Source organism: Halichoerus grypus, chromosome 4, assembly GCF_964656455.1.
Source record: "Halichoerus grypus chromosome 4, mHalGry1.hap1.1, whole genome shotgun sequence".
NCBI classification, from domain to species: Eukaryota; Metazoa; Chordata; class Mammalia; order Carnivora; family Phocidae; genus Halichoerus; species Halichoerus grypus.
This window is the reverse complement of record NC_135715.1, coordinates 122,403,658-122,420,242: the sequence shown is the minus strand read 5'-3', so window position 1 is coordinate 122,420,242 and position 16,585 is coordinate 122,403,658. Positions and strand designations below refer to the sequence as shown.

The 16,585-nt window shown below is 40.8% G+C and overlaps 1 protein-coding gene across 2 annotated transcripts in view; it reads left to right on the top strand.

Annotated features, from left to right (window-relative positions):
* The window catches only part of CCDC148 (coiled-coil domain containing 148), a 286,442-nt gene that overhangs the window by 204,931 nt on the left and 64,926 nt on the right, over nucleotides 1-16,585 (top strand). For both annotated transcript variants that reach the window (XR_013447145.1, XM_078070835.1), the window contains exons 13-14: nucleotides 13,726-13,843; nucleotides 16,289-16,429. Coding sequence is in view for 1 of the 2 variants with exons in the window: in XM_078070835.1 (XP_077926961.1) it covers nucleotides 13,726-13,843; nucleotides 16,289-16,429 (259 nt within the window). In the remaining variant the exon portion in view is untranslated. The remainder of the gene's footprint in view (nucleotides 1-13,725; nucleotides 13,844-16,288; nucleotides 16,430-16,585) is intronic.

Genomic DNA, 16,585 nt, shown 5'->3' with positions numbered 1-16,585 from the left:
GTGTGTTTTTGTTCACCTACTTTACTGTACTTCTCTGATCCATGACTCTCCTCTAGGAATTTCTCCATTCAAAGAGAGGTCCCAAGGAATGTGGGTGTGGATATCTCTAGCTTAATGTAGGAAAGGAAAATACAGGGTTTTTCGAGATTTATTTCTGCCTATACCTAAACAGTGCTGCTGAGAAAAAATATATAGCCTTTAAAAGGGGGGCTGAGGGTCAGTGCTGTAGGTATTATTATTTTTAAAGAGTTTATTTAAGAGAGAGAGAGAGTACAAGTGGGGCAGGAGGAGCAGAGAGAGGGAGAAGGGGAAGCAGGCTTCCCGCTGAGCAGAGAGCCCAACATGTGACTCTAACCCAGGACCCTGGGATATGACCTGAGCCGAAGGCAGACGCTTACCTGACTGAGCCATCCAGGTGCCCCTGTAGGTATCATTTGTAAATTTATCTGGATCTCTGCCCAGTTTATTATTTTATCTTTTCCGGTAAAGTTGGTTTCCTATCACTTCAGTCTATAGTACTAATTCCAGTTTTGTTTATCTGCTTGAGCTCTGGAAAAAGCCACACATCTCTCTCTTGGCCTTAAGTAATAGACTTTCTAGAACATCGGCTTCAGCCTCTCACCTGGAAAAACTGCAGTGCAGACATCAGAGCTCATGGAGCCAGCACTGGGGATGGGCCCTTCTCCCCCGAGATCCTAACATCAGCGTTCACTTGGCTGGAATGTAGGACGCACTGCTTTGTGGAAGCGTCTGCCTCTAAAGAAAGAAAACGTACAGTGATTTCAGAGTTCAGTCCCTAAGGCTGAATTCTGAGACCGAAAGGAGACTGCTAAGAGAGGCGTGACTGGGCAGGAAGTCACTGGAGAAGCGAGCTGAAACTTGGAGGCAGAAACTCCAGGGGCGATGAGAGTCTATCAGCATTTATGGGAGCCAAGGAAAAAAGCACGAGGAAAGTCATGCCCAAAACGAAATATATTTTATCTTTTGTTTTTTAGAAAGCATATTTAAAATGCCTAACCAAAAAGTCATGGTAAAGAAAATATTCTATAATGTTTGTAGAGGGGAGATTAGCAGGGTTACTTGAAAAAAAAGAAAGGAGAGAAAAAAAATTAAAGCCCCCAAAGGCGTTTATGAAAGTAACCATTTTGCTACACTGATTTTTGTTTAAACTTCAAATGTTAAAGAGACTGTTTGTGAAGCCTCTTTGCTGATCATTTCCTAGGCTGAAAGAAAATCAGGGTTTACTTCATTGCTGTGGGCGGCTGAATCACTATAAAAATCTTTGGTCCTTTTGATGTTTGCTGTCTAGAGAAGTTCTGAGAGACCTGGGAAGGAAGAAAAAGAATGTAAGGGGGATTTTGAAACAATATTAGAGAAGGCAAGGTTTATTAATCCTATTTACTTAAATCATTTGTTTGAGGAAGAGGAGTGTGGTTTCTTTTGTTCTCAATGCCATCCCATCAGGATTCCTGAGGAAGAGAAACCAGTTCCATCAAAATGACACAAGTGTCTGTCTCTGGACATATAGGACCAGTTAAAGTCAGAAGTTGAAAATAGAAAAAAACCAAACTGAAATATTATAATTTGAAAACCCAGTGGTGTATGTAATTAGTATGGCTTTTTAAAATTTCATTCTAACAGAATGCTGCTTTCAGTTTTGTTTATTCTGAAAACATTCTTCTTGAAATTAGGGTCATCAGAAATTACAGGTATCTTATAAGAATTTTTCAGGAAAAAAAGTCCAATAAAACTAAACGCCCATACTTGTCACCTTCTTACCTTTAAATTATTTCTTTTTCTTTACAAACCAAAGTGGGAAAATTTAAAGAAAGCTAATATTGTGAGGTAAACCCTCAACATGAATTCCCTTCTTATATAACTGATAAAATGATTAGATAGATTCTTGAAGATTTTTTTTTAAGATTTTATTTATTTATTTGACAGAGAGAGACACAGCGAGAGAGGGAACACAAGAAGGGGGAATGGGAGAGGGAGAAGCAGGCTTCCCGCCAAGCAGGGAGCCCGATGTGGGGCTCAATCCCAGGACCCTGGGATCATGACCTGAGCCGAAGGCAGACGCTTAACGACTGAGCCACCCAGGTGCCCCGATTCTTGAAGATTTTTTAAAATGCAATACATATTAGCTGTAACATTAAACTTTATCTACCACGAACCATTTGTGAGTTCAAGAGTCACTGTGCAAATTACCCAATTAGTGTCGAATGACAGATGTCTCTTCTTAGTGAACTCCTATGATGGCAAGTGGCGAGCTTCTGAATGGATTAAAAAATATGTGTTTATTTACTTGATAGGTGTTTCTAATTGCTCTGGGCTTTTCTTATGTGATTTGATAGGATTATGATTTTTATATATTCATATATGTGGCACTTAATAAAAATATGTTGAATAAATGAATGTATGAAGGCAATTAGGCAAATAAATGCTGATCTGCTTGGGTAGCCTATTAAATTCCAGATCATCATAAATCATTCCTGAAAGCCAACAAGTCATTCCTGCTTCTGCTGCCCCTCCAAAATCACAGGACTAGCAAGTCTGTGTCATGGATGTCATTGTTTTTAGCATCTGCCTTTTAGCATCTGCCTTTTAGCATCCATGATTCCTGATTGTCCAAAGGAACTAAACACCTTATTTGTTCTCCAGTGTTTCAACTTCTCTTACTTCTCTGTCAACTCCTCAAATGATTACATATCTTACAAAGGGAATACCCACTGATTAGACAGGCTTAACAGAAGTGTGTGTATTCAATTTATTCTTTATTTTTATTTTGTCGACTCTTGTTATTTACCTACAATTTAGAAAATTTAATTGAATGTTTGCCATTATTTTTAAAATTTTGTTCATCATTTATCCTGTCTTTCATTTTTTGGTGAATAATGAATATTGCCTTCTGTTTAGGCACTATGCTAGTTGTTAGGCAATTAAGACAGAGCCAATGTACTCAGGAAATGTAGTCTAACACAAACAACACATGGAAACAAATAACTAGTACAAATGAATAAGTATATGTGTTAATGCCTATTAGTTTGCTTACTTGAGTATCTCTGCTTGTTCAATGGAAAGGCAAGTAATATTTCCCAAACTGGATTCTATTGGAAAAACCTTCTGTTATTAGATAATTTGGCGAAATTAGCACACTAGTCTTCTTTTTGAAAATTCATAATGTATACCACCATATTCTAATAAATATTCTGAGAGATCCTACTATAAAGAAACCTATTTCACTTTGTTTATCTTTCTCAAGCTTACTTGAATACCCAAACACTTTATCTATGGCACACATCTTAACATTCTGTGGGATATTAACATTCCATGGGCCATCAATTTGGGAAATGAACTGATTATCCTTTGGAACAGCTTGGTACATGCCTTCCTGTTATAGACAATGAAAAGATAAGTATTCCCTTATACACAGATGATATGTTTATTGGTCAGGACTCCTCAGAAGCAACTGAGAGAAACCTAACTCAAACTAGCTTAGGCAGAAAGGAGAATAGATTGAGTCACACAAATGAGAATCCAGGAGTGGGTCTTGCCTCAGGGACTCAAATGGCATCTTTAGGTTCCTCTCACTCTCTTTCTACTTCTTTACTCTTACCTGTTTGTGCATTGGTATGGACTTTCTCATATGTCTGGGCTGGGGAGACTGGGGAGAAAGGAGACTATTCTTGAACAGCTCCAGGCTTAATTACATTATTTTATCTTAGTGACCTCAGAGAGAAAAGAAAGCTTTTCTTCTTCAAAAGCCATATCAATCCCCAGGGAAGATTCTGATTGGCTCAGCTGAAGCTCACTGAGGGCCAATCACTGTGATCATAATTGTAGTGTACTATTATTAACCATATCTGGTCACCAGGAAAGTGTGTGTGTGTGGTGGTGGTGGTGGGGATTCTCTGATTAAAGGTTTCAACAGACCTGGAAGGAATGAGGAAAGGCAGTTTGAAAGGGATTGATGTTACTAAGTTGATGTTAGAGGACAAAAAACCAGACAGATGTCTACCACAATGTGGTCTAATTATTAAAATCTAGATTTGGCCATAATAGGCAGTTAGCCTAGTATCCAATTATTGCCAAAAAATCAGGGATAAAATTAAAATAAACTCTTCTAATATTAAAGTCATTATTTTTGGAATACCTCTTCTAATTTATAAAATGGTTTATAGCTAATAATCCCAAATGTTGTGACCTCAGACAGGTTTAATTATATAAAAGATTTTCTTGGCTCCAAGAAGTTGTATTGTTCGAAGTTATACATTCTATGATTTTTTTTAAGTAGTTGAAATTATTAACCCTGCTATAATTATTTCAGGTTAAAATTGTTGCAGCCATATTATAAGGTATTAAGCAATGGGAACTTAATTCTCTGCCTTTGGCTTAGAGCAAACCTAAAATAACAGACTAGGTAGAGGGGCACCTGCATGGCTCAGTTAGTTGAGCATCTGCCTTCAGATGGAGTCATGATCCCACGGTCCTGGAATCGAGCCCCACCTCGGGCTCCCTGCTCAGTGGGGAACCTGCTTCTCCCTCTCCCCCTGCTTGTGCTCTTCCACTGTCAAGTAGACAAATAAAATCATTTTTTAAAAAAACCAGACTAGGTGGAATCTTGGCCCTCTCAGCTCTAAGAGGATGTGGGGAGGTATTCCAGACTTCTCATAGGTATGTGTCATTAGGTTTGTTCCTAAGATTGTTTTTATGAGAAAACTATGCCAAGCTCAGATGCCCATTAAAGCAGATGCTCTGTATTTAACTATCAATATGATGTAGTTACACTTGAGAGATTTGTCTGAAACCAATTTTGATATTACATAAAGAAAAAATAAAAGATCAGAGTATTTGGCGGTTTGAAGGAGGTAGAGGCCACGGATACTGATGCCTGGATTGTAGCAGGAGTCAGATTTCCCAGAAGATGTTTTTAAATTAAGAAGAAGATTCATGTTGGAACCTTGGGTGGATAGATGAAGAGGAGCCTGTAAAAGAGGAGGAAAAGCAGAGGGGTAGCATGTGCATTTCAAGGAGGGGGTCATTAGTAGCAGGCATTGTGGACAGATTAAGTCGGAGAAGCTCTAAAAGAAGCTTGGTTTACAATTTGGAGTCCCTGGTGATATTGGGAAGAATGGTTTCCAGAGAGTGGAGGAGGCAGACTGCATGGGTTTTGGATTAAATGAGAAATGAAGAACTGGTAACAGAAAGAATGGCTTTTTCATTTAAAAAATTTTGCAGTGAAGGGAAAATGAAAAAGAGGATGGCAGCTGAAAAGAGATTCAGAGCTGGGAGACACATTTTTCCCCATTTGAAGAAGTTTGCTTATAGAGGAAAAAGATCCAAGAAGGGGGATCGAGAAAGACTGAATAGGAAAGGAAGAAATTCATTTCTGGAGCAAGGTCCTAGAAACAACTAGGCTTGAGACAAAAGCCCAGGCTTAAGAAGCAAAGGACAAATAAGAACGAATCTTAACAAAATTGGAAGTGGGCAAAGCATGTTGGGGAAATGAATGCCTATGGCCTTTCCAGTAAAGTAGGAGGGGAGGTTCTCTGCTAAGAGGGAGAATATTAAGCAGCTGGTGTAAATACAATTAATCTGGAGGAGTGTGGAGTGTCCAGGTAGAGTTTGACCTCATAGATACATAATAAATTCAGCAAAGAATCGGGGCTGGGAATTGGTAGGGCATATGTGGAAAGAAAAGAAGACAAGTAGAGGATACTAGTGATAATACCCTTACAAACATAGACCCAGGGACCCACAGCTGGAAAGAGAATGAAGTAAATAAAGTCCGCTGTGTCTCATAACCTGGAGGGAAAGGGAAGAAGTAGAACAGTAAATTTCATGAGGGAAGATCTAGCCCCGTGTCTGGCACATAGAACACAGTTAAAATAGATCATTGAAAAATGGAGAGCCTGATGTGCTAAAGTAGCAGGTTGAATCAGGGTAAATGATGAGAACATAAGAAACATAGGCAGTTAGCAGGCAATCCACCCCTAGAGTTGTGCAGTCTTTATCAGCATATGTGGTGGCCCTAGATATCAGAGCCAGAGCAGAATTCCTCAGTCTAAGATTTTGGCAGGAAATAGTTCTAGGTGTTGCCAAGCTCCAAGTTTGGTCAAAGGAATGAGCTGTTGAAGCAGGGGAGAAGCGAATGCTGTTGAGGCTCAAGGGACTGGAAGGGTGGAGTTTTGAATAACCCTCAGTAAATGTTGGGCAGCGACCTGGGCGGCTAGTGGTTGATTCCAAGAACCCTATCAGAAAGAGGACGGTGTAACCCCAACGTCAATGGATAAAGCTTTTCTAGAATTGGTGCCAGAGAGTCAGGAAAATGCCAGCCTTCTCCTTCCACGATTTTAAAGGGGAGCAATGGGAGTAGTATCACCTGGGAAGCACTGGTTTTCAATTAAGAAAAACTATTAAAAGGGGCAGCCAAGAGTGAAGTGGGATGGGGCTATATGCTCCAATGGAAGGGAATATTTCATCACTAACTTTGTTTAGACTTGCTAGTGCGTGATCATAAGAAAGACAGACTTTTATTCTTGTTTTTAATTCTTTATAGAAGGTACACCTCTTGAAATGCTAGTAGAAAGGGGGTGTTCTTGGCAAATTTTAAGGGTATAAAAGGATCACTGAAATCTAGAAGGAAAGGGTTAGGAAAGGGTCAACAAGAGGAGAGTAAATAAATTGGGGTAGAAATGTCTTTCCGCGCTACTAGGGGGAAAGAGCTAATATGATATTTGCAACATTCTTTCAGTAACCCTCTCCCCACCTCTTATCCTGTATTCAACTCTGGATTGCCAGGCTTAAGTCCTTGTTTCCCAGCTGTTTGTACGTCTGTACTTCTAACTCAAGTGAAGTCAGACAGCTAGGTTGAAATTGATCACGAAGAACAGGAAAACGTACTTCACTCTCTTTTGTGGGTTTTCGCTTCCAGTATGAAAAATATCCACCCCCTTGGAGCTACAAGAGTTATTCCCAAAGGAAGTGGCTCATACCTCCTTTTTAAGGCTCAAATACTTTCAAGTTATTTCTTCCTTCTTTGATTTTACTGAGTATACCCTTTAAATACCTCCAGTAGCCTGATGTTTTCAACTGTCATCAGGATACACCAGCGCTTTGTCCATTGGAGAGAAAGGAAGTGGTTCAGTAGCAGCCATTCTTGCAACTGCTCATCACTGACACTGACCCAAGACTGAGAGGGCACCTGTCATTTGTGTGTGTTAGGGTCATGGAGGGGGAGGTGAGGTTGAAGGATTCTGTTCTTGAAAGTCAGTAGCACCAAAGCAGGAATTTCTAGTTTGGATCAGTCCTGAGGCATTTCACTGTGCTGTTTGGCACATGCAAACAGAAATCAGCCCTGTCTGGGTAGTAATTTGTACCTGCTTTTGTCTTGATAACAGTACTCAGGCAGAATCCCTCTAATCTGAATATTTATACTCTAATTCTCAAAATGTAGTCCTCAGACCAGCAGAATCAGTGTCCCCTGGAAACATCTTATAAATGTAAATTTTCAGGCGCCACTTCATTACTACTGAATCAGAAACTCTGGAGGTGGTCAAATGGTCTGGGCTTTAACAAGCCCTCCAAATGATTCTGATGTTAGCTCAAGTTAGGGAACCAACGGGCCAGGTGGTGTTAGCTCTCAGGCCTGGCTGCACAATAGAATCATCTGGGGGGAACTTTTTACAAAATACCAGTGCTTGAGCCCCCACCAGCACAACATCAGATTCTGATGTAATTAGTTTGGCATGGGACTTGGCATCAGAACTTTTTATGTTTCAGTGATTCTAATGACTGTCATAGTTGAAAACCATCATTCTATAGCAATGTAAGAAGGGGCTAATCTAAGACTTTGTGACAAATAATTTATTAAGAACAATCTTACATATTTTATTAGAATGGTAATTTAGGCATGCTTATAAAAAAACCACAAATACTGTAACACTTAAGAGCGCAGGGATCTTTTTTATCTAGTTTTAATTTTTCCCTATTGTATCCTAAGCTCTGGGGACAGTGCTTGGCACATAGTAGGTGCTCAAATAACTGTATGTTGACTAACTGAATCGATCAATTAAAGAATAGGGTTCCAATAAGAACTTGCCTTTATACCTCACAAAGGAACCAGTAAGTGTTCTGAGCTGGAAGAATAGTCTGTTTGGGGTTGGCATGGGATTGTCTCTTGGGTCTATGGCTACGCTATGAATCCTCTTTGTTCTTGCCCCACACCTCTCTGCACCAGGACGTCACTGCCTTGTATCAGGATTCACATCCTATTTGCAGAAATTGGTCTCTGCGTACGCCCTTAGCCAGAATCCCCCGCAAGTCGTCTCATTGCCCATATCATTAGAAACATCCAGTGAGCGTCCGATGAGCATCCAGTTATGTTATTTTTCTTCTTTTCTCTGGGCTGGCTTCTCCTCCTTCTCCCCCCAACCCCCACCATCATCCACCTTTTGACAGATGCTGCCACCTGGCCTGCCTGTGTTTCGATCCACAGATTCTTCCCTGTTGGGGTATGCTATAGCTAATAGAGGGGTTTCTCTCCATTTGGTGGGCAGAACGACTTTCTGAGTGGGTTTGAGCCAAAAATGGATTTCCCAACAGGCAGGAACAGGTTCGCCACGCCGCCGCTCCAGTGCCTCTGGCAGCAGCACCTCCGGCAGGTGTCTGTCTCAAGAGTTCTTGTTCAGGAGGGAGTGAGCCACGTGACCTCAACACTAAGTAGCAAGTTCGCATATAAACTGCCTTTAATTCAGGAGGGCAATTTACTTCCCTGAAACATTTTCGGGGGGAGTTCAATACTGGTTACAGTACCCTAATCAAGACATGCCTTTATGTTGTTTTATTTACTGTCTAAGCTTTTTTTTTTTTTTGACTATAGATCCTACCACTATCGGCTATCAACCCCCTTGGTAGCTGTAGGTTTGTTAAGACTGAAATTACCTGGGGCTCCAGACAGGAAGGAGGTCAAGGTTTAGTACTTAATATTTTGCCCAGTTTTCACTGAAGTTTTACTGAAGTAAAGGGATGCTGCTACTAAAGTTCAAGGTGTTTCCAAGCCACTTGCATTTGTCCATTCATCTCTTAGAGTGCAGTACACACATAAAGAGTCTCCTAGGGGCGCCTGGGTGGCTCAGTCGTTAAGCATCTGCCTTCGACTCAGGTCATGATCCCAGGGTCCTGGGATCGAGCCCCGCATCGGGCTCGCTGCTCGGCGGGAAGCCTGCTTCTCTCTCTCCCACTCCCCCTGCTTGTGTTCCCTCTCTCGCTGTGTCTCTCTGTCAAATAAATAAAATCTTTTGAAAAAAAAAAAAAATCTCCTAAACCTACATCAACTCTCCATTTCTACATGAAAGCTTTCTGTCCCTTCAACTACTCAGGCCTGGAGGCTTAAACAAAATCCTTTCCAGATTATTGTTAATGCGGGGCCTGATTCTGTAGCAGCTGTTGTTTTGAACAATATGATGCCTCTCCTCCCCCCGAGAAGTTGAAAGTGCCCATTTTGCAACACTTCCAACCTCTGCAGACTCAGAGGGCATAAAACGGACTGAGGGATGGACCTATGACTCCTGTTTGGGAATTCTGGGCACAACTTGAAGACTATTGAGTTTAGCCACTTCCTGACATTGACTTTCATAGCAAGAGTTTAATTTGGAGAAAATCTGCTACCTCAAATAGCTAAAGGTATTTATGTGGAAAATTTTCCAAATGATTGACTTCACTGTGTTGCTATTTTCTTTCCCCATGAATATGTGAGTATTTGGCTTTCTCCCAGGAGTTTTTCTGCACCACTTCTCTTGAGGCAAAGACAAGTTTCTATCCAGATTGGGAGAAGAAAGAGGCACCAAGAATTTCCCCTTTTAAAGGGAATTATTATTTGAGTTAAAACCACAGCATCTGTGTAAATGAAGAATTTGAGTGTGTTGCCTGTTTGCTTCAATTTTCTGTGGTAAATCCTCAAGGTGGCCAGATTAATCTTGATCATCACTTTGGAGCCAACTTAAGTGTGATGGGCTGTGTGCTCCCTGCAGCACCCCTGTCTCCCTCGTCCCCACGGCGGTGCCAGTCTTGCTGAAGGGGTTGTCCCCACTCCCCCACCCACCTCCACCTCGTGGGCTCCACTAATTCGTCAGCCACCTCTCTTCTGACTGCTCTTGCCAAGATCACCCATGACTCCCTCCTATTTAGCCCACTGACCATTTGGTGTTACATCAGATCTTGCTGTAGCATTTGACATTGTTAATGCCACTTTCCTTCGCTACTTTGGCACCATTTCTCCTCAGTCTCCTAGATAGTTTCCTCTTCTGTCCCTTTCCTAAATGTTTCCTTGGCAATCACTCCTAGACCTACTTTTCTTATTGCTCCACACTCTCTTCCTGATTGATTCCATCTGCTCCATGGCTTTGATTCCATGATGTTGATAAAGATCCCCCATCTACGTCTTCAGCCCAGATCTGTGAAGGCTGGTCTATGTTCAAACTGAGCCTAATTTCCTTCTTTTCCCTATTTTTCTAAGTGCCCAGTTGCAGTGAGGGACACCGTTGCTCCTTGTGCAAGAAAGAAACCTTAACTCCTTTCTTTATCTCTTCTGCTCTCCCATAAAATAAACAATTCCAATTTATTCTATTTCCTACATAAATTTTAAGTCCATGTCTTCTCCTTCAGTATCTCTTCAATATCTACCTCCTACCAGTTCCCTAGATTAGGAAACCATCAACTTGCCTGTGGACACCCCTCGCTGGTCTTGATTCTTTACAATCCATGTCCATACTATTACAGGAGAGGTTTTTCTGATCACCACATTTCCCTGATCAAAGTCCTCATGCTTGCAAAGCCCCAGTCTGGCCTCTCCTGCGTCTCCAGCCTCAGCTCTTGGCACTCCTCACTTTGCATCGTTCACTTTTGGTCATCCCGAATATTTTTCAGTTCTTCAAAAATATTGTGCTTTCTCACCTCTGGGCCTTCGTATGTTATTTTTCTCTGCCTGGAACATTCTTTCTATTCTCTCCCCCTGTGCTCCTTTTTCAGGTCTAAAATTCAGAACACTTCTTCTTGGATGCTCCCTTGAATGCCCCAAGTCTGCAAAGGTGCCTCTCCCAAGGCCTGTATCACATGGCCTCGTCAGAGCAAGGGCCCCCCTTTGTCAAAATTGCCTGGGTCTTTGTATCCCCGCTGGACTGCCAGTTCTGTGAGGACAGAAGCCTGCCTCCCATGTTGAAATTGTAAATGCAGTACCTGACACAGTGGTTGATGCAGAACAGGTGCTCAGTAAACATTTGTTGAATGAGCGAGTGAGCCTCAGAGTAAACCGTGAGCCAGCCTTCTTCAGACACAGGTTCAAATGCCTGACTCTCGTTTGCAACTTCTTCCTCACTAGTCAAGCTCCCCTAACTAGAACTACTATTACTTTTCCACAGCAGACAAAACTTTGTTGCAGACAAAGCAACCTATATATCCCAAAGGAAGAGAAACTTTTCAAAGGTTCTGAGAATTAGCATATGGTAATTCTCAAATCCCAGGGTATCTTTTAATTGAACCTTCACAGTAGTTCACTTAGCTTGTACTCTGTACATAAATTGAGTAGAACCTCATTAGAGAGGTTGTGTCATGCCTTAGTGAAATGGAGAGAATGAGCAATAGCTTCCCATGACATGGAGGCCTTGGAGAAAGGGAGCAATCTGGTTCGTGGCTTCTTTAATCTGTGTATCTGACCACCGACTCCTGATATGGGAGATGAGGAGGAGGACAGCCATGGCCATCAGAGGAGTTCAGGATCTGCCTTCTAAGTCCTGTTGTGGGTTTTGTACTCTGCAAGAGTCTACTGCGTGCTTCCCTCCTTTCCTCTCCTGTGCTGCTGCTTTAATGTCAGCCTCAGGAGCAGCCTGGTTTTAAAGATTTTTTCCTCCTCTGAAGGAACCAGGTGACTGCCAGGCTCAGCCTGCCAGTACTTCCCTGGGCTTCTTTTTCATTCACTCACTCTGCTCAAACGACACAGCTTCAAATGCCTTACTCTGTTCTAGCCATCTTGGACTCTTCCTTTCTCAGGACTGTGACCAGGGGGCAAAACTTAAAAGTTGCCCACTCTCAGATCCCAACCCTATATTTACATGGGCCTGAGCATGAGTGCCTTTCTTGACTCACCCTTGCCCTGGCTTGCTCTCTCTCTCGCTCTCTGCCAGGAAGGCCAGCCTCCCCTCCACCACCATGTCTCTCCAAATGCTAATCCTTGAGACCCAGCTCAGATGCTGCCTCCTCCCTAAAACTCTTGCTGAAGCCTCCCAGTCTTTCCCACAGTCCGGCAAATCCCCGTGGCCCTTTTTTATTCCTCTCTGAAGGCACTGCATACCTTGACTCGTTCTCAGGCCTCTCTTTTTGTCTCTATATTAAACTACAAACTTCTAAGGGCTGTCTTTTTCTCAATGTGCTCATAATATCTAGCACAGGGGAAGCACACAGCAGGTATTCATGTCAGTGAGGCGAGTGGAGTAATCAAGGGGAGAAGAGAGAAGAGCATAGTGGCTAGTAGCAGGGGGGTAGGAGGGTCAGGGTCGGCGGGAGATCTGGGGCCAGTCTGCCTGGGTTTAATCTCTGGCTCTGCCACTTTCTGGGTGTGAGAACATGGGCAAGTTACATCACCAGTCCATACCTCCATTTCTTTGTCTTTAAAATGGGATCAGCACTGGTAGCCCAACATCAGGTTGTGGTGAAGTCTAAATGAGTGAAAACACATAAAGCACTCAGCAACAGACTTGATACATAGTGAACAGCTACATCAGTAAACCTCAAGATCCAGAATTAAACAGGTCTAGTGAGGGTACATCTATGGAAAATGCAGGTATACACACTAAGGACAAAGCACATTTGTGACTGATGTCTTAAAGTTAAATCTAAACCATCAATAATGGAAGACCAAGGCAATGGCCTCATACTCCCCTGAGAACCCAAGTGTCTACTTTTTTAGAAAAGATAAATCTCATCCCTATAATTGAATAGAAGAGTGGCTTGGGCAAGAAGATGGGAAGGGAGGCTGTCTAAAAAAGGCAGCAAAGGAGGGTCAAATGAGCTTGGAGGTATTGAAATGTGTTCTGGTTTAGTATCTGCTGATTTTAAGGAGAATGGAAACATAATGCTAAGGGAAAATCATGTTTTTGCTGCCATCTACAGTCAAAGTGCAATTTTTAAACTTATACACACACACACACACACAAAGGGCATTCTTGAGAAAATGAGTGACAATATAAAGTTTGGTTTAAGTTCCAATAATTGGATATATTATTATAACATTTTATTTACTATTCTTTCTGAAAGTATGTGTGTTTAACTAGTAACGTCGCCTTTTTAACATCTCAAATTGTAAAACTCTTCAGAAAACTGCTGGACTAATCACTCAGGAGTGAGACTGTCATCTGTTGGGTCGGATTAGCTGCAGCTGTGACAGGCTACAGACAGTTTGAGAGTCAATACAATGATTTCAGTGATGAAAGAGATGGATTGGATTTTACCCTACCTTTTCCTGCCCCCTGATCTGCAGTTCTCTGGTTCTTAGAATTATTGTAGCTTGCATTTTATACCAGTGTATTTTGTTGTGTGGCTGTGAGAAATCAACCAAAAACAAGTAAAAACAAATTATGACCGTCATGTCACCTCTGACATGCCTCCTGCCCCATCTGTATAATTTCCATAATTATTATATTTTCCCAACGTCCTTGTGCTTTATTTTTAAAGGGTTAAATATAGACAAGAATTACTGGAAAAGCGTTTGATGGAGAAAAAAGAAGTGGCCCTTCAAGAAGCTCATGAAGAAGAAGAGCGAGAGAGCCGGCTAGAAGCCCTTAGGAAACAGGTGTTTTTAATTTGGAGATTTTCATGGGTGGTTTCTAAGTGTCCTTCATAACATTATTAGTAGGCTTAGTTCACAACCTCTGTGATATAAAATGTAACTTTTCCAAATTGGGACACTGATCTTCATTCCTGGGAGCAATTAGATTTATGTTGAACAATTTCCAGTTTATTAGTATATTAAAATAACTTTATCAGCACCTTTCAAAAAGCTCTCCCAAGATTTAAATGCATCCATGTTACCTCTAGTTTATTAGCTGAAGAGTATCCACTTAAAGGAGTGAAACTGCATCTACCATAAGGATTTTATGCTCTCAAAAGACCCGGTGGAGCTAGAGCAAGGTAATCCTCTTTGGGGCAGGAACCTCTGGAAATACCCTACAGTCAGCAAACATGTGAAAAAATGCTTTTTAAAACTACTATTTTTTTGTGAGAATTAAAGCCTCGCATTGCTTTGCCTAGTAAAAGTAGGCAAAAGTTTTTAACGTAGACAGCAGATAGCAAAAGCAGGAATTTAAGAATTTGAGAAATGTGATAAAATAGTTTTACTTGATAATTTTTCAGAGGTTTTGCTCTGGAAGTAGTTAGTTCAACTCATAAGCTCCAAAGTCCATTGACACCATTTCCCTGCTGATTGGAAATGACTATCTGATTTCCCTTCCATGTCGGTGGAGGCAACTTGGAATCTTGGATAAGAACTTGGCCTCTGGTGTCCTTCAAACCTGGTACAACCTGGTTCGCTCCTTATTGGCAGAGGAAACTTAGATCTTTTACTTAACTTCCCTGAGCTTCGTTTTCTCCTCTGAAAGATGGGACTAATAATAGTACCTGCCTCAGAGGTTTGTAGTGATGTGTGTTCACATTTTAAAAATAATACTAAGTATAAAGCCCTCTTCTAAATATTCTTAGGTTTTATCCCATTTAATCTCTACAACAACCCCATGATGTATGTATTATTTCTATTTTATAGCAGTATTCCTATTTTATAGAAGAGGAAACTGAGGATGCACAGGGGTTCCCCAAAGTCACACAGCTAGTAACTGTCAGACTGGATTCAAACCGAGGAGGTCTAGTTAAACGGCATAGTTTAGAGGAAGTGTAAATACATGCAACTATTATATCATCTTCTTTGATAAAATAGATGACAGAAATAAATTCAAAGCATAGGAATGTAAGTCCTGGTCATCCTAGATTCAACAAAAGTTAAATTATTCAATCATTAGCAAATAATTACATACCATGGCCTTCTGGGGACAAAACTTTAATGTCATTATTACTAAACACATTCTTGTTCACAATATAACTTTGATAACTACAGAGTCCATATGACTAGAATTCTTTCCATCTGTGAACTCTTTGAAAGAGGAACTATCTGTGCCCATTACCTGTAATCAGTGTTTAGAACTATAGTATAGGATATTTTGGCTAGGAAACCTATAATAATTAAAGTACGTTCAAACCCCAGTTATGTCATTATGGTTTCTAAATGGCATTAAAAATGCCATTTTCATTTCTTTTTTTTTAAAGATTTTGTTTATTTATTTGAAAGAGAGAGACACAGCGAGAGAGGGAACACAAGCAGGGGGAGTGGGAGAGGGAGAAGCAGGCCTCCTGCTTAGCAGGGAGCCCGATACAGGGCTCAGGACCCTGAGATCACAACCTAAGCCGAAGGCAGACGCTTAACAACTGAGCCACCTAGGCGCCCCCCAAAATGCCATTTTCTTAATGCTAATTCTTGACTTTAGGAATTAACAGGCAGGTGTTACTAATGGTGCATATAATTTACAAAATTAGTGGCTTCTTTTCATTAGGATACAGGTTTGAATGATTTCAATTATCATAAAGGACAAGGGCATTTAGGTTAAAATGACTCTACAGTTTTTCAGTAGAAGGGGAAACAATGGTTTACAACAATTCCTGGAAATCTAGTTGCTTAACACAATGGGATTCACCCATCTTGCCCAAAATGCCAACACAACTCAACTTTACCCATGAGTAATATTCTCTAGATTGAGCTTGAACAGATTAAACTTCCTAGAAATCTTCGTGGGGTTGTTACCATGGCCATATGTTGCTAGTGGCTAAAAGTTGATGTTTTTTACTTTTGGTAACTTTTAAGGTAGTTCAATATGTAGGTTTTCTAGATCAGATTTCCTATGACTTAGTACCAGAAAGATAAATTTTTATCTAAATTTAATCCTAACTGTAATTATTCAATCAGTAGCAAACAATATATATCATGGCCTTTTAACATGTTTTGTTTTTAAACCATTAACTCCTTTGTGGATCTCTAGGACTGGCCTGGCTTAATATTCTGTCTGCCCTTCCTTCTTTGGTTTTATCTTCATTGAAGTTAGGAAATTTTACTAGACATTAAACATTAATAGTGTTCCCCAGAAGTAGTTAGCTTGTACCTTAATCCAAGTAGCCGTGCTTTTTCTTCTTTTAGGTTGCTATTGTCGCTCAGTTTGATCCTGTTAGAATGATGTCAGATACAACGGCATCAAAAGCAAGGATGGGTATTGGAATTGAAGAAGAATTTATTCTGCAAAAACCACTCTTTACATTGAATACCTACAATGAATACCAGGTAATTATGGGAATTAGCATGATTGATGCAAATGCCATGATAAGATTTATGGAAGTGTGTGTTTTGGGTTTCAGATTATTTTCAGTATTTACATTTGAATGCCACATGGATTGGCATAATTTTTACTGCTAAATGATAGCACACAATTACTGCCCA